This window comes from Artemia sp. Qi Xiang Cuo, chromosome 13 (assembly GCF_049724085.1).
Source record: "Artemia sp. Qi Xiang Cuo chromosome 13, ASM4972408v1, whole genome shotgun sequence".
In the NCBI taxonomy this organism is placed as follows: domain Eukaryota; kingdom Metazoa; phylum Arthropoda; class Branchiopoda; order Anostraca; family Artemiidae; genus Artemia; species Artemia sp. Qi Xiang Cuo.
The window spans coordinates 26,764,503-26,789,049 of record NC_142806.1 but is presented as its reverse complement, the minus strand read 5'-3'; the positions used below and the strand labels follow the sequence as shown (position 1 = coordinate 26,789,049).

General features: G+C 37.3%; 1 protein-coding gene across 1 annotated transcript in view; it reads left to right on the top strand.

Moving 5' to 3' along the window:
• Positions 1–1,962: 1,962 nt before the first annotated feature.
• The window catches only part of LOC148945131 (juvenile hormone epoxide hydrolase 2-like), a 47,231-nt gene continuing 24,646 nt past the window's right edge, over positions 1,963–24,547 (top strand). The window contains exon 1 of the mRNA XM_089099283.1: positions 1,963–2,172. Coding sequence (XP_088955409.1) covers positions 2,002–2,172 — 171 coding nt within the window. The 5' untranslated portion in view covers positions 1,963–2,001. The remainder of the gene's footprint in view (positions 2,173–24,547) is intronic.

Here is a 24,547-nt window from a genome sequence, read left to right as displayed (position 1 = left end):
GCATGCAAAATGTGTTAGGTACAATTATTCTGCATACATATTATTACGTAAGAATTGTTTTCTTACTTCAAACTGTCCAAATACTTTACTCCCCCCCCCCTTATGTGCAAATACGTAGCCAAAATTATATATTTCCCATCTATTCCGTCACTTGTCTTTGTCTTGTCTCGTGCTAAGCTGAAAGAAACTAACGAAGAAACCGGTTTGTTCTCGAGTGTTACACTGCGTTGATTTGAGTGAGTGGCGTATAATACACAAATAACAAAATCCTTCCCCCTACAGAAAATACAAAAACAAGACTCAAATAAGCTCAAACTAGGAAAGCCTTATTTCCCAAGGGGGGATGTTTTTTGGGGGGTATTTTCCGTGCGGAGGCTCATTTCCAGGGGATATTTTCCGAGCGGGGGATTATTTTTCGGGAGGGGGTAAACGCCTAGAACCCAAGATTATAATTGTAAGTCTAATAATTTACCATCAGCTAGCCAGGCTCGATATTTTGTTTTTCAACCTTGATTGTAATAATAGAAATGTCTACAAATCAATGAGTTTCCCATAAATGGGATTTACTACTAGCCCCACCAATTATAGAAGTTTATATTTACAAAGCTATAAATAGAATCAACGCGAAAGGGAATTAAAACAAAGTTGAAATTTCATTTTTTCGATTAGAAGGTGGATTTTTACATAGTGTGCGAATTTATATGAACTGATAAGGTTTACAATCTTTTATGAAAATAATGGAATTCATGTTTTTTTAAGAATAAGCGTAATTCTTGCACCTTTTTCCTACTATTATTTCGTCTTTTTCTCTTTTCATCGTCACTGTTATGAGAGTTTGATCAAATTTATCTCCTGTTTTATATTAGGAGGAGTCTTGTTAGCCTGTTATCTAGTCTCAAGAAAACTTATTTGAAAGTATGTTTAGGTCGAGCTGGTACGATCAATATCCGTAAGTTTGAGTATTGGTTAGAATATACAGTGAAGAAGCAGATACATACGAAAGGGGCCTCGGGATCCACCCCTACCCCAAAATTCTAAATTTTCTTGAATTTCTGGGCACTAGTTATTCAGATTTTCTGATATTTTTTATCATTGTTATTGTCTCCCCCCCCCCCTCCCCTGAAAAATGTATTTATAGGGCCAAGGAAAATATTCCTCCGTATATGCTTTGGAGGGGGCGTTTGGGTAGTTAGTTTGGAAGCATTTGTGCATCATTCTATTTTGTAGGATGGGTTAGATTTTGACCGGCAAATCTGGTGAATAGTACAAAGATCATAGGAAATGGTAGAAATTTGGAATTTTATGGACAATCGTGCTGACGATAGAAGTTAGACGAGATTTCAGCCACCCTTCCCCCCTAGAACACATAATATATATAAAATTCCCATAACCCCTCCATGAAGGAGGTATGGTTTTAAGATCCTCGTCATACCCGTGTCCGTTTGTTACTATGGTTGCATAAACGCTCACAAGAATAAAAAATGTATTTTTTTTTCTATAATAACAACATATTTCGTATTATCTAAAAGAATTAGTTAATAAATAATTGTAATTAACAATTGTTTTTTTTTCACGATCATTCATTTTCAAAGATTAGTAAACTTGTGTTTTCTTTAAATGCTTCAGCTATTAATCTTAATCTCTTCAATTTGAATTTTTTGTCGAGATGAAAAAAAGAAAGAATTCTAAATTGATATCATGCGACAAAATCAACCTAAAACTTTAAAGAAGATGAAATCTTCATTTGTGCGCCTTGGAATAGGAAAATTATAATAGGATAATAGATAGATAAATAAAGGGAAAATAATGGGATAATTCGTAAGTATTTCTTCCAAAAATACACATGATAATCCGTATAATTTGTAATTGAATTTGTTTTTATCAGATAAATTTGGTTCAATGGAGATAAGCAAGACCGAAGCTCACGGGAGACAGTTTCACTTTTTTTTAATCAAACTGGTTTTCATCTGTTTCTCTTGGTGTTGATTCATTTGTTCAGCCATGATTAACAAAGGTGTTGTGTTTTCGACTGCAGTTGTCACAACTGCTGCATTTTTTGCTTATTGTTTTCGATCTACAGCTAAATTACCAAAGCTGAAAGATGAATGGTGGGGAGAAGAGAAAGAATTGGATACACGAATTATTGAATTTACTATTGCAGTTGATGATGAGGCAAGTCTTTTGTAATGAAGTGCTGATATTCAGAGCTGTTAAAGCGGGGGGAGGGGACAACCAGGTCTGTCCCCCAGGGAACCATGACTTTGGAGTTGCCGCGGCTGGGGGGTTACCCAGTCTGATCTACTTTAGCTACTTTTGGCTATCTAGGAAAGGGGTTAGGTTAGGAAAATGAAACTTTCAGGGTTGTGTCTACAGACTAAAGTATGGGTAAATTTTTCGTTACTCATATTATTGACGGAACTCCTTCGTTATACCTACTCTTTTATATACTGCTAGTTTGGTTAATACTAATAAAATAAAATAGGATGAATATATAATAGTTAATAGAATATATAATAGTTGACTTACGAATAAAGTAAACATATCACTTCATGCCTTTTTTATGCTCTTTCAAAATATAATAATCATTTTTGTCGGAAAATGAATTTTACGACCCTCTAGAGCGAGAAGAAATGTTGGTAGGTACTTCAAAATACCCTCCCATGACATATTTTAGCCTGTAGACCCATCCCTGAAAGTTTCATTTTCCTAACCTAACCCCCTATCCAAGATAGCCAAAAGTATCTAAAGTAGAATTTTACCAAACTTTCTATTTTATTCGGCTTGTTTTACTGATATTTGAGTCGGGGGGGGGGGGGGCTGTAATTAATTTTGGTACTTAAATATAAATTTTAATTAGATCTGGGCACAAACGAAAGAAAGACTGCATCGAAATGTCAAAACCGGTATTGATAAACAGGTTTGTGAGGTGTTGCTCACTCCGTGACAAACATTTAAACTTTAGTTTTTTGGTGTTCAGGGGGTAGTAAAAGGTAGCTATGCACTAAAAGGTAGCTAGGTTAGGTTGTATTAGGTTACGTATTTAATATATGGGATGCTTTACCCCTCCCTCCCCCCCTTATCTGCAAATATAGCCCAAATTTGCTTCTAAATTATTATATTTTCATCCTATTTTGTTTTATTTCATTAGTATTAACGAAACTTCACTTCTCGCGTGTGTACCCAAATTCTAAACAAGTAACTTAATTTTTCCTTGGGTGCCAACAACCCTAGGAACGGCTCTGCTCATTTTTGAATTTCTGCAAGGACTTTGTCGAGAGCCCCCAAAGGCTTAGGTTGGTTATAAGTTCCTGGGGGAAACAGTCAGGGGTAAATTTGTTGGGGGTCACCCACAGCAATTTCATCCGGTCATTTTGCCCCTTCCCTTCCCCTCTATCCCTTAAAAGCTTCACTGTGACGGTCTTCAAGGAATTGTATGTTTTTTGCACCTCAAGAGCTGCTGTGCCCTTGGACAAATGTACACCCTTAACCCTCATAGCTACTCCAGTGGGGCCCACTCTCTTTTGCTAAAGTTCAATGTTCGATAAAAATACATTGTAGGACAGAAATAAGATAGAAAAAAAACTGTTCGATGTTCCATTGAACGCTTCTTTTATGTATAATAATCCCCGCTACCACAATCACCCCCCAGACCCTCTCCTATACAGGGCTCTCCTTAGGTTATATACGAAAGTTTACTGATTTTGATCTTTTTTTCAAATTTGCATTTTTGTTTGATAAGGGGAAGAAACTGACCGGTCAATACATACACGAGTCCTAGGGACAAGGTGAATACACTACTTGATTCCTTGTTTATGCTCTTTCCACATAAACCAATCTAGTCACTCGAAAATACAATCCCTCCTCCCCGGTGCCCCATTTTTACCCCAAGAAATATCTAAAAACTAAAAGACAACACTACAACAATGAAATCCAGGTTTTAGTAAATGGCGCACTCAATCACACACGGAGGGAGATAAATTACAAACTGATAAGATAGTCAGTTGAGTGTATCAGCGTATCAGCATAAGCTATAATAAGTAAGTAAGTAATTTAAGTAAATTTATTTGTAACCCGCAATATAAAATAAATGCGGAGTAAAAAAAAGAAAAAAACAGAATAATATTATCCACAAGGAAATAATAAGGAAAACACATAATACGGAAAATAGAGCTGCTCACGAAGCTTAATTTATTTTATTTGATTTAATTTTTGAATGAAGTGTTAATTTGTGAAGTGTTAATTTATTATCTATTGAATGAAGTGTTAATTAGTGTGGTAATTTTGATTGAAGGCCTTTGCGTATTTGTTGTTATATAGTTTAAAATAATTTTATGGCCTGTTGATTAGCGGTTATTATTTTTATTTATTTATTTTTTACTCTTCGTATTCGGAGGAAATAAAAATTTTGAATTGAATTGAATTGAAATAACTTAACAATATCCATAGAATCACTAATCTGGAAAAAAATAAGTGAGGAGGTCACTGGCACATATCTTCCTTGGAGTATTGGTCCTCAGGTCCTTAGCGATGTTGTCAAGCAGCACTAGAGGGTCGATAAGTCCAAAATGAGAAATAATCTTGTGATTTCTGTACCACCTCGGCAAATATAGCAGGAATTTACAATATTTAAAATAGCCTCTCCTTAGCTGAAGATCTTTTTTGCGCATTAGAGGCTGCAAACCGGAAAGAACAAGAATTGCAGGAGAACAAAAACTATGGTAAAGTTTACATAAGCCTGGGCGGCTGTACCTCCCTCTATTAGGCGAGATTTTACCATATGAGAATCGAATACACTGCAGAGCGCTAGCAACCAGAGACGAGCATGTAGTCGAAAGTGTATCAGAAAAGTAATCCCAAGCCATTTCAACTTTGAAACACACTTGAGTGGCATTGTGCCCACATTTAAAGGAGGAGCAGGGTTAGAAGTATTAAAACACAGGAACTCGCCTTTTGAAGTATTTACGGAAAGCCCAATCATACTCAAAGCATTAATCAGAACATTTAGATTCTTTGTGAGGCCTGACCCAGTATGACCAGGTATCAGAACATCATCAGTATAGGCAATGTGACTAACAGCAGTATTTTCTAAAAACACAGTGGGAGACAGCATTCGCAAACAGTCCGCAAGCACAGTTTTAAAAATATATGGAGACAGTACACCACCTTGCCTGACTCCCTTCTTTACTGAGATAGGCTTGCGAATGTACAACTTTGTCAAATGCGCCCAAGATATCACCCAAGAATAAATAAATTGGTATTTTTTGCTTTTTGGCAGAGACGAACAGCTGACCAGTTATATATGGGGCTTGAGAACAACCCAAACCGGCTCTGAGACCAACTTGATGGTCTAAAAAACCAAATTCAGTCAAAAGTTCAGGCTATATGGCATACTCAAACAGCTTGCTAATGAAACAGGGCGCTTTAATTGGTCGATAACTGGAACACTGATCTATGTCCTTTCCTTTTTTCAAAACTATCTTAACAGGTCCCGAACGAAAGATCTCTGCAGCTAGTTCTTGGCTAAACACATCTGTATTATGAACTGATTGTCTGTTCAAAGTAATGGATAATAATTCCTAAATTAATTGTAACACAGACAATCCTTATCAGGAGCACTTGATTTCTTAACATTCTTAAAAGCCCGATACGTATCACCACTAGAAATTGATAATACATGGACTTGCCGAAGAACTCAAGGAAGAGTACGTATTATGCAATAAGGAAGAAAACATGTACTGGATAGAATGATTAAATGTAGAAAAAACACGACTAAAATGAGCAACAAAATCACTGATTTTGATAATCGAAACAGTAGCAGGCACACACTTGCTGCTATTAATTACATTGTACCAAGACTTCCGATCCGAGAGGCCATCGAAACCATTCAGGCGGGCTTGACGCAAAGAAGATCTAAACTGACGTTTCAGATTTTGTTTAATTTTAAATACTTCATCAGGTTTGGGCCAATTACCAGTAATCCAAAGATGAAGCCAAACCTTACACGTTGCCTAGCTTTTTTCCCATTTTGACACATATTCCACAATGGTTTTCTGGTGGCAAATCTAACACGTAAAACAAGAACTGAAACTGAAGCAGCTGACTTCAAACAATGCACGATCTGGTAATAGTAACAATTTAAATCAATCTTAGCTGTTGGTGACCTTACAGAGGTTGTAAAAGGTGAAAAGGCACTTTCAGGCTTGATAATAACGAGCAAAAAACATACAAATAAACTTCAGAATTTACTCGTTTCCAATTTGGCTTATCAAACCATTTATTATGATAAGAAAAACGGTTATAAGCTAGTAGAGCAGGCGACTCAGATTCACAAGTTAAATGCAAATGGTCATCCTCAATGTTCTCATCAAAAAAAATCACAAGAGGAACAACGATTGATCCCCTTGAAACTATAATATGATCAAGGTTTGATCTAGAACCATTACGGATATGAATGTAGGTAAACTCTTTATCTTTATTGACTAACTGATAGCCACTAGGCAAAGCATCAAAAAACAGGTCACTTCTTTCGGATTTGGACAAAAGATTGGCATTAATATCACCAGCCACAATCCAATTTAATCCCTGATTGGTCACTCTTAGCAGAAGCGTCCTGAGTTGCTTACAAGAACCCGCGAAGACAGATAGGGAAGAAATTTTCTTGCGATTGCATGGCATAAAGACATTAAGGAGGACCATATTACCGCATTTTATTGTCAGTAAATTATGATGAAAATAAATAAGCTCAGGTTTCTTAGCAAGGCGAACTAGAGTTGCAAGGTCCCCAGAGGATGAACCGTGCGTTTTATTAGCTTCATGCACAAGCATGTGGTGGGTGGGGGACCGTTTAAGAGTATCTGTATTAGCTTTAGCTGGAAAATGTTCCTGTAGGAAAACTATATCATAATCAAGAAGCTCATCAATAAGAAGATCTTTGTCTTTGGTTCCGTTAATATTAAGTGAAACAAAGCAAAAATTATTGCCGCTAACAATCATTTTTCATCTTTAATTCAGAGCTTTTTTTTAACACTGGGCATCTGAGACTATAAGAAACATGATTTCCCCCGCAGTTGGCGCAATTCGGGCTTTCAGTGCAAGGATTATCACGTCTGTTACAATTTCCAGCAGCGCACCGTGAACACTTTGATTAGTGGATGGGAGTAGGCAATTTCCGACAATGTGGTTCGGCGATTGACAACGGTAGCATCTAGGAGGTAACTATGAGTGGTTACATTTATCTGACTAATTGCAACGACGGCGAGAGAGACGGCCGAAGCTTTATCTCAGGTATGGACTACTCACCTTTTCTTGGCATGATCGGATATCACACTTACGGTTCCATCATGACCGTACAGGGCATCAAGGGTGCTCAATAGTATCTTTGAGGTCAGTAGGTGGGTTTTTTCGAATAACTGCATAAGACGGTTTTGAAGAGACAGTACATTCTTGCATTAACGACAGAGGACATCCAATTGTTCAAGGCAGGAGAGTTCTCACATACTCAGACAAAGAGCGTAGCTCAGACAAACAGGAGTTTACATGGCAACTCAACACGCAAAAAGCATCGGCAGGAATAAGTGGTACTTCACAAGGGTGGCGGATAACAAAGACTTACAGACCAACATCATCAGTATCACACTTTGCAATGCTATCCATAATATTGGAGACACTATTAATAAACGCTTTTGTACCCACTCTCTTAGGCTGAATTTCCCCAGGATGGCAAAACTAGAAGATTTGCCTCCTTGCTTCAGAAACCTGGGCGAGCGTGAAAAAATCAGACATAAGTTTCTTCATAATATCTGCGGAAAAGCCTTTTTCAATACTGTTTTGGACAAAATTCAGAACACGACAATAAACGAGCATTCCAGCGGTCCATGCCATCAGCACCGAATGCTGAATAAATACAGAATGAAGGAACCTAGGAACAAGGGAAGTGTAAGGACCCCCTCAACTATCCCCCGCAATTTACGGGTAACTTAATACCGGCGGGTACAATACGTCGCTTGCGGGAGGTTCCTTCCCCTCTTCTGCTAGTTCCCAGAACGCTTCTTAACGATAAGAAGTCAAAAATGATGCTATAGAAAATTGATAATATAGATGGCGTGCCAATCTACCCGAGAAAATAGATTGCGCTGGTGAAAATCCCCAGGGAAAAGGACGTATTCTAATGATTGGAGAAGGTCATACAAACAGTACTTGGCAAAAAATCTATCTTTAGAGGGTAAACAACAACAGGAAAAGACCTCAAAATAATTCAGAAACTTTTTCAAGTTACCAGCAAAAATGCAAACTCAGACACAATAGCATTGAATATACTGTAGATGGCATCTTTTGAAAAATGTATGACTGCATTGATGTAACGGAGAAAAATATTATTAGGGCTATATGTGGGATCATCAGGAGGGGCAGGGGGTATTTGCAAGTGAATTGATTAGTATATTTGAAAAAAGCATAAAAATAAATTCAACTAGAATATCAGCTTATCTCTATGTCAGTTATGGGATATAGTATAGGCTTATATGGATCAACTAGCCTATGGGCCCACAAAAAAGAGTTGGGCTGTTTAAACCTTTCAAAACCCTATAAAAACTGTAGTTTCATTTGTTCTCTACTGAAAACGATACAGTTACGTATTTTCAACAGTGTTTTATTTCAGCATAGCACTAAAAGAAATCAATAAAGAAATAAAATTTTGCCTGAATTTTCTTCTTTTTTGAACCGTTCATTCAAAATTATGGGCAATTAGTTGCTAAATAAAATGTTGAACAGTCAATGGGTAATTATGCATCCAATTATTGGATCTTCGGTAAATTGCGAATGACAATCTAGCCTTAATGGGATTTGTGAGTTGGGGTGGGATGTTGTAATCATGTTTGACTTTGTTGTTCATTTTAATTTCCCGGTGATTTATGTTTCCTTTATTCACAAAGTAATTTCTTTCATTTGAAAAGCTGGAATTCTTCTAAGACTTTATTTTACTTCATTTACACTTTAATATCGCCTTTAATTATTTAAGAAAGAATGAACATCGTGAATCTTTTCATTCAAATCTTAGTTATATTGACTTAATTATAAACATTCTGCTTGATGCTAATATTTACACGTAATTTTAACGTTTACGTATCTCCAAGCAATTTATTAAAGGAAAAGGGAGCATTTTAGACATCTGCTCTGTTTCCCAGCTACACTCAATCGACTCATTTGGGAGGAAGGGAAGGGAGGGGTCTGTTTGAAACTTGCACTGAAAATTAAGTCTCACCAGGCACGTATGTACGGATTTGCTGATAACTTTTCAATTCTTAAGGGGAGAGCCAAAGGTTTGAAAATCTGAAAAGACTACAAAGGCAGGACTACATATGGAATATAAGGAGCTATAGAAAAATCTTAAAATATTTACGGGCCTGAAAGCCCATCTCTTGCATGTGCCTGGGTATTTGCAGGGTTTGCTTTGTATTCTCATTTTTGATGTTTTATTTTCGTTATTAGCCCCTTATTGACTTGGGCGGTATGCATCCTTTTTGGCTCCCTATAATACATGTGAACTTATAATTCCTATCAATTTCTTTTGCTGACTGAATTTTACTTTTATCATTTAAAACATTATCTTCCACGTAAGATATTATTATTCCTACGTGCCATCCGACCTTTCTTACAGTGCAATCATTCCGAAGTAAATGTGTGTTCATGACCTTTTACTCAAGGTTCGGTGTATAAACTTTCTGGCCGTGTGTACAATAATTCAACCAGCAAGACCAAATAATCTAAAAAATATTTTTTCATGAATCTGGACAAATTTTTGTAATTTTAGAAATATTATAAAGCATTTGTTTGCCCAGAGTCTCGGGCAAATGACCAACAAATTTGAAAAATTGATGAAAAATTAAAATTTTCTCAGATTGTGTGGCTGAACTTAGGCAACGAATAGGTACTATTTGGTCAAACTATTTAGGATTGATGGGGTGGTGTTGCCGCAACTTGTAGAGCTTGGACAAGAATTTCGAATAAACAACTAAAAACTAAGAGCCGCACCTACTTTTCTGGAAATATTAGAAGACCATTTGACTTCCCGCTGTTTTGTGCCGGAGATAGAGATATAGTTGACTTTAGGTGGGCATATGGGGCAAGCTAAGTCTGGAAATTTCTGCGACATTGGTAGAGTTTTAGGAAGCAAAGCTTGACCCTCCGTCCCTAGGTAGCGTATGAAATCCGTCAGCGGACCTCCACGTGGTGAAGGGGTGAAAACATTGCTAAGCTTTACGCCGAGCAAAATGATGGCTAACGCGTTGCAGAGGAGTGGTGCCCCTCGAGAAATTATAGCCTAGTAAACGACACAACATTTGCACTGGATTCTGATTAATAGGTAATCTTTTTAGGATTGGTCTTTATTGGTGAATGTTTTCGGGCTGAAAACTTCTTTCTTGTTAATTTATCTACTATGGGTTGTCTCCTCGTACTAGCATAATATTTGTTGGCATGAATATATAATGAGTCGGAGGTACTAGGCTTAAGATTGTCTGTGCAGTATTTCTACTCTTGTTGATAAAAGAGCATTGCCAAGTGCTGAAAACCATGTTGTGACCAAGATGGGCCCAGGATTGCACATGCAAAATATTTATTAATAAAATATTTATAATTAAAATATTTATAAATCGGGTCTTGTTTTATCAAAATCTTGCCAAGTATTACCAAAATCTTGTGTGACATTATCAAAATCCTGCCTGATATTATCAAACCTCTTGCAATACATTATCAAAATCTCGACTTGTATAATGAGAATCCTCTTTGATGTAGTAATGACCCTATCTGCAGTTCTACGACGCCCCTAGGGGGTGTACGAGGAGTTGCTAACCGCTCACTCATGTTTTTTAAAAGGCTTGTTTCTTCAGGGCAAGACGCAGGTGGTTGTTACGTAATAGTCTTATGGGATGTTTTTTCTTCAAAATGTTTTCCCCTCAAAGCCTTCTCCAAGCCGCTAGTCGAGTGGGGAACCTCCCTCCCAGATTTAAAAAACCTGATCATAGTAGATGACGTAACTACTATACTACGACGTAACTACGTAACATAGTAGATGATTCGTTGAAGGTCAACGACACTTGTTTTACTAGAGCTTACGAAAGACTTGTTTGGGTCCACTTACCTCAGTATAGGAAAAGAGTTCAGAGCTTAAAAATTGTAAATATTGATTTTTGTTCTTAGAAAGTATATTTTTAGCATTGGATATGAGTGCTTTTACTTTGTTGGAAGTTAAAGGTGCTAGCAGCAGTGAAATGAAACCAAGAGTACCCGATGTTGCAGTAAAAATTACAAGGGGTGTCGGCTAACCCTTGAATGAGATGAGATGTTTGCAAGATATTTGATATCATTGAGCAAATTCAAGTTGAAGGAACAGTTATGATTTGTTGCAAAAATGAATATAATGCATATACATACTGATGATTTTCCATCTGATTTTTCCTCCATATCTCCGTCTGAGATCCAAACAAGAATTGGGATACTACGAAAAACAAGTGTCTGCCCTTTAGATATCTCTTTCCCCCAAAAAGTAAGTGCTTTCAGTGACTTCCTTTCAAAGCCCTTGTCTGTTATTTTCAATGAAATTACTGAGTCTGGCCAATATCCGCAAATTTGGAAACGAGGTTTCATAACCCCTTGAAAAAGAAAGACGGAAAACCTGGTTTTGAAGGTATTTTCCTATTTCACTCGCTTCTATATTCTCTAAACTATATGAAAGATTCCCTGCAGACTGGCTAAAAGAAAAAATCCTACCTCTCACCGACATGAGACAATTCGGGAACATTAAATCCAGTTCTACTTCCCATTACATTGTTTTCCTTATTGACTCAATTGGGAAAATTCTCGAAAAACCTAATTGCTGGCTATATTTAATTTCCATTGACCTCAAAAAGCATTTGGCCTTGTTAACCACAATGTTTTAGTTGAGAAAGTTATAACTGATTTCAATATTGATTCTTTCCTGGTTAAATTGGTTGCCTCCTTCTTATCAAATAGATCGCAGGTAGTCAAATATCAGAATCATTATTCCAGTCTCTTACCTGTCCACAGTGGAGTACACCAAGCTACTCTTCTAGGTCCCCTCCTGTTTTCTGTTATGATAAATAGCCTCGCTAAGCATGTTCCCAGCAGATGGAAATTTGTGGATGACCTAACCGTTGTTGAAACCTGCTACAGAAACTTAGTAAGCAACCCTATGAGCATCCTCAATGATATTGCAGATGAAGCTGCAGACTTAGACATGAGAGTAAACCCCTCTAAATCTATGATAATGCCAATATTTATTCTTAAAACCTCACCCCTTTTCTTCAACCCTATCCCCCTATATTTCTGTGTCTTTTCTTTAAATTACCTGGTGTTACAATTTCCTCTAATTTAACGTAGGATAGCCACGTTAAAGATGTTGTCCATAGAGCTAATGCGTCCATGTCTCTCCTTAAGCTCTTGAATAAATTTAATGTCCTGCATCCATTCCTTAAGGATCTACACTTCCTTTGTCCGCCCGCATCTTGAATATGATTGTCCAGTTTTGCATCCTGGCATCTCCAGTGATGAATCAGAAAAAATTGAATCCCTTCAAAAAAGAGCCCTGAGAATAATTTTTAAAGAAGGTAAGGTGCCATACTCGTTCCTTCTAAAAAAAAGCCAGGCTGGAAACTTTTGAGCACAGGAGAGGAACGTTGTGCCTCCGTTTTGCAAAAAATGCAATAATAAACCCTCACACGGAAAACAGTTTCCCCAAAAGACACTCCCCATCCAGACGCCGCCTGCCATATGTTGTTTCTGAACCTGTTCCTATCTTGTCCCCTATCGGTTACTTGACCTCCAGGTATGAAAAGATCTTTTTACCCGTCAAGACGAATAAAATAAACCGCTTGCTTTCCTTTTCTTTTTTTGGTACTGGTGATACCCAAGTTTTATGTTTGTTCTATTTTTTTGTTTCCTCCCTTTTTTATGTGTTATCTTTTAAACCTTTTTGTGTTAATTTTATTTCACTCTTTTTTAGTTTTTACCTCTTTCAGTTTTTGACATTTTGCGCTTAATTTTTTGACAAATAAATTGTTTTGCCACTCTGATATTGTCGTTTTTGGCATTGGTTTGGCAGTTGTTTTTAGTGTTTGTGCTTTTTTTATGATTTTTTATTTTTTGGTTTTGTGACTCCGAAATGCAAATTTGGTCCTTTGGGGCTTGTGATAGACATTTTGAAATAAATATCTTGTCTTATCTCGAAATCTAGGAAAAAAAACATTCGACAATAATAGCAGGTTCCCCCACGGTTTTTACCCGCACTTAAAACCTGACTACTGTCTATAATAGGAAAAAAATGTCCGATTTAGTCAGGTTCACTAGCAGGCTTGTACTTTGTTATTGGAAATAAATGTCCAATTGAATCTGGCTCTGTCGCATGCTCGTAAAGAAGCTATACCTAGTGTTTCATCGATTCAATGGACGGAGCCCTCACTGAATATATTACATCCATTTTATCTTTGCGTTCCCCCTCTTCAAATTCCTTATCTTACTGAAACACTGTAACACCAATCTTTAAACGCTCGTTAGCCCTCTCAAAAATATCTATTCCTTTAAGTGTTACGGGATATTGTCCATATAAACAGTTAAAATCTACTTTAGGAAACTCTGACCCCTCCCAACCCCTATTAACTTCCAAATATTTACCTTACCAGGATCATCTCTCATACTTTTATGGGCTGCCACAGGGAATGCTTACTTGAAGCACTGAAGGCCTGTGTCAAAATGAATTTATTGTACGCCTTTACATCTCTTTAGATCTGCAATATATTTTAAACCCCTTTCCCCCTCCCACATCTTAAACGAAAATCCTTTTTAAACTTAGCCTCATTTATATCTAAACTCTCAATAAATAAAAGTATTGAACCCCTCAACTTTTCATTATAACTATCTACTTTATTTAAAATACTACCCACCCAACCCAAAAATACACCCTCAAATTATGTATGTCTGGGTAAAGTGTCTGCATTTCAGTTTGTATATAATTCGGATACACTTCACCCCATTTCTCATTTAAATAAACGAATTTTCGCAATGGATGCTTTAATGCTATCCCTACCTCCCCACTGCCGAAACTGTTCTTCAAAAAGGGCTATAATCTTGCCTGCATGAAAGTCTACTACTTCCATAGGATCCAGAAAAATACTAACCGCCGTAAGGGTATTTAATGGATCCCCAAGCTCGGCTCTGAAGACATAAACATTACGCAAGGCAGAAATTGTAAGATAAAACTATGGAAATGCTGGGGGTGAGCAGCTACAACTTTTTCCTACTCATCCTGGTCTCTCTCCTAATAGTAACTGAGAGTATTGAGGGGGGTGGGTGCTCTCTGGGCTGCTAGTACCCTCTAAACCTCGTTGGTTGGATGTACTTTAAGCAGCCGATCTAAAAGTTTAGCTTCAAGGCTGAAGTCGGCTAAAAACAGTCTAAGTTGACATTGGTGGGAGCTACACTATTTGGATTCACCAACCCCACTAAACAAATATACCACCTCCCGTTCACTTCTTTTTGGACCATGCTGACACAGAGACTGTCACAAAGTTGTCTTGGTGGTGACAGGACAGGTGTCTCCATTTCATAACATAGATTGTTGGCCCCATGGCGATAGTGTTGCTAGGTGATGGCGATAGTGTCGCTAGGTGAACCTAAAAATAATACTAACAATTTGTTTTCTATCGAAACAGTTAGGATTTTAACCTGGAAAAAAAGTATCTTCATCGTTTTTTTAGGGTCAGGTTCTTCAAACCCCCCTTCAACCTTAGAAGCATGGAGCAAGGCCCCCAATAACTCCGTTATTTTCCCTTTGAAATGTGTTGCTTTTAATATGAAAAAGAATGCGTTACTTTAACAGTGATGAAAAAACCTGTCTTATTTTTGAGGACTAGAGCTCTCAAAACCCCTATCCCTTCCAACAGCATCAAACAAGGCCCCAAATATTTCAATTATTTCCCCTTCGAAATAGTTTGGTTTCAATTTGAAAAGGAATGCGTTACTTTAACAGTGATGGAAAAAACCTGTTTTATTTTGAGAACCAGGGACCCTCAAACCCCCTCCCTTTCCCAGCTATATCGAAAAAGGCCCTAAGCAAGTCGGTTATTTCCCCCTTGAAATGGTTTAGTTTTAATCTGAAAAAGTCAACTAAGTCTTGAAATCCCCCATTTTTTGGTATCTATGAGTCTTAAATAACTATTATTTTGCTTACGAGAGGGGTACTATTAATACTGTCTATTTATTTGGTCGGCTCCTGTTCAAAGCAATCATTCAATAACTGTTAAATCCATTCAAATTTGTCGTCCCAATCACCCATGACCGGTATTTCAGTGGGCACCAGGAAAAGGAATAACAATTTATTTTCTTTTTGAAACAATTATGATAATAACCTGGAAGGGAATATATAATTAATTTGAGGCTCGGGACTCTCAAACTTCCCATGAAGCCCTTGAGTTGGTGCCAATATAACTAGGTGAAGTCTAAAGATACGATTAACACCTTATTTTCATTTTTGAAACGGTACGAATTTAGCATGAAAAAGAATATACTATTTAACAGTGATGAAAAAATTATATCTATTTCTTTGAGGGCCAGGGGGCTCCCTCAACCCGCACCCCTCCCATAAGCATTGAACAAGGGCTTTTTTGTTTAATAGTATGTAACTTTCATTTTTAGGAGAGTCCCAAACCCCCAAACAAGAGCCCCCTTGATACCCTATTATTCGGACCCATTTATTATTACTTCTTCAGCATCTTGTCATGTATAAAGACTAAAAAGTTATGTTTTTGTCACTAAGACAGTGTTCACCCGTAAAAAGCCATTGAAGTTCTCCTTTTTTTGAAAATTATCGTGTTGCTGTCTATGGGTCTCAATAACTATGATTTTACTTACAAAAGTGTTCGCACTATCAACACATATTTGCATGCTAGGACTAGCTCGTGGAGCTCTCACCTGGACCCTTGAAAAAGAGCCCCCTCAATTCCCTATTATCGGGATAAATTTATTATTGCTTTTCAGCACCCCGCCATAGTATAAATTAAAACGCTAGTTTTTTGTCACTAAGACATATAATAAGCCGTTGGGCTTCTTCTTTTCTTTCAAAAAACATTGTTTTGCTATCTATGCTTGTCAAATAATTGCAATTTTACTAACGAGAGGACTATCCATCTCCGCATTGTCGTCTTGCTTCGAGGGCACAGGTCTTGAAAGGCCCACGTCTTCATCTTGCAGGGGAGGGTAGAAGCTCTTGCATCTTCGCCGTTTTGTATGCTGAGACCAGCTCGTGAAGGTTCAACATCCCCGTGCATCCTCTGCTTCTTTATTGTATGAACCTGTTCTTGGCTGGAGTTCTCCTGTAATAAAAATATATTTTTTAGTTTTCTAAGTAACTTGATCCTTAAAAAATCATAGTTTCAACAAGTATTATGTTCCCCTTAAATCTGTCTCTAATAACCCACGCATAGCTAAAAATACAGTACTTATATGACACTATGACAGAAAATGACATATAACCCCTTTTGCTTAAACTATGTACTGGGGCTTACACTATGAGCAAATTTGTTTTTCCCGTTGTTGTCCATCTAACGGGAAACATCCGATGTTTGCATTAGTTGCAAATTAGAGAATCAATACAATCTCAAATCTAGATCACATAACGGTAAAAGCCTTTGTGTGCTAGCAGCAGTGAAAATAAATATCTGGCCCCAGGAAGAACATTTGAGAATCAAAACAAAGCCCCGTATAAGCCCCACCAAAAAATAAATGTCGTCGACATACAAAGTTACGTCATCTATATAGATAAACATTAGAGTAACATCTTGAGGGGTACTATGATTAGTTTTTTTACACCCGGGGGAGGGGTCTTCTCTTTACAAGTGGCTTGGAGAAGGCCGTGAGGGGAAAACATCTTGAATAAAGAAATATTGAAGAAAAACATCCCATAAAACTATTACGTAAAAACCACCCGCTTCTTGCCCTGAAGAAAGAAGTTTTGAAGAATAAAAAATGAGTGAGGGTTAGCAACTCCAGGTACAACCCCTATGGGTGTCGTAGAACTCCATATAGGGTCACTACTGATATTGTCAACACATTACATGGTATTATCCAAATCTTGCAAGTTATTAACAAAATCTTGCATGGTATTATTAAAATCTTACCTGATATTAACAAATATTTTCTGGTACTATCAACACGTGTCTGCTATTACGAAAACTTAACACAGTGCTATCAAAATCGTGTCTGGTATTTTCAAGATTATTAAAATCTTGTCAAATATTATCAAAACTTGTATGATATTATCAAAAATCTTTCTTTGCATTGTCAAAGTCTTACATGATATTACCAAATCTTGCTAGATATTACAAAATCTTGTCTTGCATTATCAAAGTCTTGTTAGATATTATGAGAATCTCCTCTGGCATTACCTAAATCTTGCAAGTTATTAAAAAGAACTTGCATGTTATTATCAAAATATTGCCTGAAATTAACAAAATATTTTCTGGTGCTATCTGATACTATCAAAATCTAGCATGGTACTATCAATTTCGTTTCCGGTATCATCAAAATCATGGCGAGTATTATCAAAATCTTGACAATTATTACCAAATCTTGTCAGACACGATAAGAATACTCTCTGGTATTATCAAAATCTTACGTGGTATTGTCAAAAGCTTGCAAGTTATGAACAAAATCTTGCATGGTTATTATCAAATGTTACTTGTTATTAGCAAAATATCTTCTGATAATATCAAAACTTGTCCATTATTATTAAAATCTAGCATGGTGCTATCAAAATTCTGTCTGATATTATCAAATTTTGCCAACTATTACAAAACTTTTGCTTGGAATTATCAAAATCTTATCTAATGTTATCAAACAAGTTGCCTTGCATTATCAAAATATTGCATGGTACTACCAAATCTTGTCTGTTACTATAACCATCTTGTCAGACATAATGAAAATCCTCCCTGATCTTATCAAAATTTTACATCGTCTTATCAAAATCTTGAAAGTTATTTTAAAAACTTGCGTGGTACTAGCAAATTCTTACTTGATATTAACAAAATGTTTTCTGCTGCTATCATAACTTGTCTGATATTATCAAAATATAGAATGCTACTATCAAAATCGTGTCTGGTATTATAAAAATCTTGCCAAGTATTACCAAAATCTTGTCTGATGTTATCAAACATCTTTTACTAAATTATCAAAACTCGCTTGAATTAATGAGAATCCTCTATGAGAATCAAAACTTTACATAGTATTATAAAAACCTTGCAAGTTATTAACAAAATCTTCCATTGTATTATTAAAATCTAACAGATTCTTACAAAACACTTGCTGGTAGTATTAAACGTGTCTGATATTGTCAAAATATGACATTGTTTTATCAATATCGTGTCTGCTAGTACCAAAATTTAAGATATTCCTATGAAAATCTTGTTTGCTATTATCAATATTATGAAGATTTTGCCAAGTTTTCAAACGGAAAAAACAGCCTCGGATCGGACTTCCTTCTAGTAGACGACCCAATGCGCGCCCCAAGACAATTCTTACGGATACGTTTACTGTTACCAACTGCAATGTACGTGGTCTCCAATCCGAGTTAGATCACCTACAGCACATGATGAATGAAGTCTACCCTTCTGTCATGTGTGTATCCGAGACCAACTTGAATTCTACCGTCATTGATAGTGACATCAGCATTCCTGGTTACACTTTGCTCAGGCTGGATCGCGAAAACCCGAGAAACTCGACTTACGGTGGAGGTGGTGTTGTCATGTACCTTAAAAATAACATACCTTTTTTGGCACTTTGGATTCCTATCGGCCCTCATGGATCATCCAGGCTTGATCTCTTCTTAACTGATCATTCGGATTCTTTTAGTGTTGAAAGCTATCCCTTTGCCAGCAACCATGCGGCAGTTATAGCTTGTGAAAATCTCAAAATTACTCCACATGTAAAGTACTAGCAGATCATCAGGCAGTATCACCGCACAGACTTGGATGGTCTGCGAAACTTCTTATCAGCAAAGCTGTGGAGAATATTTGTAAAAGAAGCCCCACATAAAGCAGCGGCAGTTTACGAAAAAGCGATTACAGAGGCTATTGAGCAATTCGTCCCCTTAAAAACAGTAAAAGTCCCATCTCGAGATAAGCCATGGTTCAATGCTGGTTGTAGAAAGGCAATCAGGGCCAGAAAGAAGGCTCACAAGAAATGGCGTTCAACTGAATCCGAAAAGGACCGGGCTGCTTTTATAAGCGCTCGAAACGAGTCTGTTAAAGCTGTACGTCAAGCTAGAGCCAATTACAAGGACAAGTTTGTAGATAAACTGAAAAGTGCCCCTGCAAAGCAGTGGTTGAGGGTCGTCAAAAAAGCTCTACAGTTATCTAAATCAACACTAATTCCCTCGCTTCATGTTAAAGGGACGATGATCCAATCATGCCAGGAATAGGAAGATGCTCTTGCACAAGCTCTTTCAAAGGTCTCCTGACTTGATGAGGACGGAATCTCCCCTTTCCCCTTTCCGCCACGAACCGATGCAAAAATCACCTGCGGTAACATAACTACTAGGAAGGTGCTCAGAACGCTAGGCCAGCTGAATGTCGCCAAAGCTTCAGGACCAGACAATATTCCCAATCTCATCCTTAAAGGATGTGCCCCTGAACTTGCAGGTCCTCTTGCCTCTCTCCATAGAAAATGCTTTGTAGCGGGATTATTCCTGAAAGCCTGGGAAACTGCTCGTGTTGCCCGTGTTTAAAAAGCTGAGTCTGACATTACTAATAAAGATATATCGCCCAATAAGTCGGCTGTCCTCTGTAGACAAAGCTTATGAAAGCTGTATTAATAGGACCCTTTTCCAATACCTTGAGTCACATCTGCTGTTGGCAGACACACAATGCGGTTTTCGCAGAAAACGGTCTATGTTAATCTGTTGGATTGCACAGTATCAAGAGTGGGTTGAGCTCCTTTCTCAGGGACACGATATTCGCCTTGTCTCCTTTGACATTGCAAAAGCCTTTGATCGTGTATGGCATAAGGTACTTCTTTGTAAACTGAAAGCCTATGGAATTCATGGTCGACTATTTGGCGTGCTTGCCGACTTAATTCGTCAACGATCGTTGCAAGTTGTCCTCGATGGCTTCACATCAAAAGAACACCCAGTTTTATCAGGAGTACCACAAGGAAGTATTCTTAGGCCAACTCTTTTCTTGGTGTTCATAAACGACCTAGGGGACAACCTTCTGAAAAAACCTCACCACTTTGTGGATGGCACAACAACAAAAACATCAATCGCAAAAGACGAAGATCCCAGTAAACCCCACAAGGAGCTTCAGGCTGACCTGGTAAAAATTGAGGTGTGGGCAGATGCATGACTTGCACGCTTTAGCGCATCAAAAACAAAACTGCTTCTAATTTCTAAGATGAGTAATATAAGGGATCATCCTGATTTCGTCTTCAAAGAAGAGGCAATAACGCGATTTGATGCATAACACCAGCTAGGAGTTAACTTTTCTTCTGATCTCTCATGGACTGAGCATATCAGTAAAATTAGATCCTTTTGCAACAAGAAATTAGGCGTTATCCTAAGATGCAAAAGTTTTCTTCCCGATGATTCTATTCTGGCACTTTCCAATTCGTGCATCAGACCTGTCATGAAATATGCGTGTCCTCTCTTCGCTGATGCACCAAAACGCCATATTGCCCCACTCCAACATATTCAAAATAGAGCAGTGCGTGCAGCAACCTCTGGCAACACGAAAGTTAAAACCCCACAGCTGATCCGGGAACGTTTCGATGTGGCGTCCATGTTGGTTTCCTATAAGTACTTGTATAACCCTCCATCGGAGGAGCTATCAAAGCTCGTTCCTGATAAAGAAAAGCCCTTGCGATCAACTCGCCGAAGTAGAGCTCGTCAGGACTACCTTGAGCAGGGTACTCTTCGGCAAGAATATCTGAAAAGGAGTTTTGCCCGACGATCGGTTGTCACATGGAATAGATTGCCGGCAGAGGTAATCCCAAAAAAATCCTTCCCTTGATGCGTTCAAGAGAAGGTATAACAAGTACCTCAGCGTTAGAAAATGAGGTAACTACCAGGACTAGCGGCAAATCATCATTTGTGATGGAGCCGTGAAGCCTGTAATAATAAAAAAAAAGTATTACCAAAATCTTGCCTGATAAGATCAAACATCTCAAAACTTGTCTTATATTATTAAACTCTAACATGGTGCTATCAAAATATGTCTGGTATTATCAAAGTCTTGACAAGTATTACCAAAATATTGCTTGGAATCATCAACATCTTGCCTGATATTATCAAACAGCTTGCATCATATTATTAAAATATTGTATGGTACTACCAAATATTGTTTATTACTATCAACATCTTGTCAGATATAATGAAACCCTCTCTGGTATTATCAAAATCTTGAAAGTTATTAAAAATAAATCTGGCGTGGTACTAGCAAAATCTCACTCGATATTAACAAAATATTTTTTGCTACTATCAAAACTTTCCTGATACTATCAAAATCTAGAATAATGCTATCAAAAATCGTTTTCTGATATTATTAAAATCTTGTCAAGTACAACCGCAATCTTGTTATTTTTTTATTTCTTTATTTTATAATTTTTTTTTCGGTCATCCCCATGCCTACGTTGATACAGTCGGTCACGCCATGCCTACTTTAATACAAGTGGTCATTCCCGTGCCTATGTTGATATAGGCGGTCACATCATACCTAAGTTGATGTAAACGATCACCCCATTATGTTGATGCAAACGATAACATCATGCCTAGGTTCATACAAGCGGTCATTATATAGTAGTGTCCACTACTACTTTTTTATTTCACTATAGATGTAACAAATACGAGCGGTCACGTCATACCTATGTTGATACAAACGGTCAAGTAAAGCTCAATAATATATTGGAATAGATGACAGCACTAGGGGGGCGACACAAGGGCGTAATATGAAATTACTACTCCCGACTGAATGACAGTATTTCCTGCAGGAGCCTATACGAAAAGTGTCGCTCAATCCCGCTTTCTAAGCCTAGAATGAATGAAAGGTTGAGATGGCTAGGGCACCTTCTGCCGATGAAGGATGACCGATTAATAGATATTATCCTTTTTGGCCAATCGTCGAGGGCTAAACGAAAAGCAGATCGTCCTAGGTTGGAGTGGGATGATGTCATCAGGAAAGATTTAAGGGAAATAGGGACTTTCTGGAGGGTATAAAGACTGAGGCTTTGAACAGATTGAGATGGAGGAGGAGCCTGCGTAGCTGTGTTGGCCTCAGGTAGCTTGGTGCTGTGGTGAGTTGTTTATAATAGTAGTTGTAGTTACACCATCAGAAAATGTAGATTTGTTTTTTCGATTTAACTGAGCAGAATTGTCTTTTTAATGTTCAAGAAAGAGCAGTTCCTATAATGTCTTACCATACCTGCTAGGAAAACGCTAAAAACCAGCTCAAAGGAATTATCATTTGGGCAATTTGGCCACTTCGGGAGTTTACTGTAGTGACACTCGATTTGATTGACAAAGTGGCCAACGAAAGGGAAGTAAATGTCACTGTCATTTTTGTTTAGTCAAATTACACAGTCAAATCATAAATTCTGAGTAGCTTTCGATGATAACTAGTCCCCTGTGAGAATTCACTAATGGACTATTTGTCTTTGATACGGTCAGCCAACGCTGAGGCTCGCAAGATCGTTTTTAAGGTATCATATGGACTTAAGAAATTGAAGCCAACATTTCATGAACTTCTAATATTTTTGAAACGGACACTCTCCAAATGTGAATTAACCTAGCGTAGCTCTCCACTTCATCTAATTGAATCGAAATTTTCAACCAAGGTGATATTAGTTTTGTGAATTAATAATGTCTAGCTTTTATTGTCTTCAAAAATGGTTCATTGCCTTTAGCATCATTTACTTTGAAAATAAGCTAAATTTGTGTGAGTTAATCTTATTTCACTAAAACACCAAGTCACAATCCATAGTCCAAGTCTTAATATTCACTCACGTCTGAGTCACCGAAGCTGTGACTTGAATTGGCTCCGGAATACATGATCTTACAGCTCTGCTTTTTCGCGTGAGTCCGACACACTGTGTGGAGATATGGAAATAAGAACTGCAGAAATTCTTACATTTTTTTAATTTTTTTTTTTATTAACAAATGGGTCACAAAAAAAACAACATACAAATCTCCATATAATGCTAACAAAACAAAACTGCATATAATACCAACAATATCAAAATAGGTCCCGACACATATTAGCGTGAATTGCCATTGAAAGGACTCTGCTAGCATACTAAGCGTAAAAGATTCATAAAAAATGTTATTGCTTATGGAGTAGCCAACTTATATTTTATTGAATGATAGTGTAATAGCCTGTTTTCCTACAAGATCAATGACCCTTGTAATTATTTACATTTTTTACACTTTTATTGAATGATGACGTAATAACTGGTTTTCTTTCGTTTCAACTTTTCGATACATTTTAAGTTATATTTTAGAATTAAGCTTATGGGGGTACAAATAGAGTTTTCAAGACATTAGCATAACCAATAAAATTATTTCTTCGGCATTAGACATTTCTGTTTACATAGTCTTGATGCGTATCGAAAAAAATGTACATCTTTCCTTAATGTATTTCGAAAGCTCTGTGCTCTCATCGGCTTTATTTGTGAAAAAGGGGCAAAATACCCCTAAGAGAGTAAGTTATCTTAAAGAAAATTATAGCGTCAAATTTAGCGTATCAGAGAACCCTATGGCAGAATTTTGATTACCGGTCTACAAACATGAGAAACATGTCATCTCCTAACAGAAGGCATACAATGCCGCATATATTTTTCATATGCTTCCATAGTCTTTGCTAAGCTTCGTTTTAATCGCAGTTATCCTGCAACACTTTACAGAACTGTTGCTCCCCCCTACATCCTCTACATTGCACCCTCGTGGAAAACTCTTACAAATTCTGATAAATTGAAAATCCGCTCCACTTTCTTCCGTTTCGTAAAATACCTACTGAGATATCTAATTCGGACACGCAATTCAAAGCTCCTCGCATAGCAAATGTTACTATAGCTGTTGCTAAACTTATGGAGAAACACAACGGAAAGATTTCAAGACATGCTTGGAGCCGACTTCTTCAACTCTAGTTTCGTTGTCATAGTTGTATCTTTGTATAGTGGTCCTTTTTTTTCTCCTTTTTTCTCTCTCTTTGTAGTGCTCCGTCATTTTTTTTTGTACCAAGACAGGTTTTCAATCAATAACAATAATTGCATTTTTGCCGAGAAGAAAGATCATGAATGTATGATTGTTTATTTTGATTTTGTCCCAGGGGTGATCGTATCGAACCAATGGTTCTAGAAAATCGGTGAAGGGCTCATTCCAACGGAAGCCAAAAGCTCTAGTGCCCTTTTTAAGTAGCAAAGAACATTGACTAAGCTATTAAGGCTCATATTTAGTGATGTTTGAAACATTATATCACTAAACAAGTTTTAAAGAGAA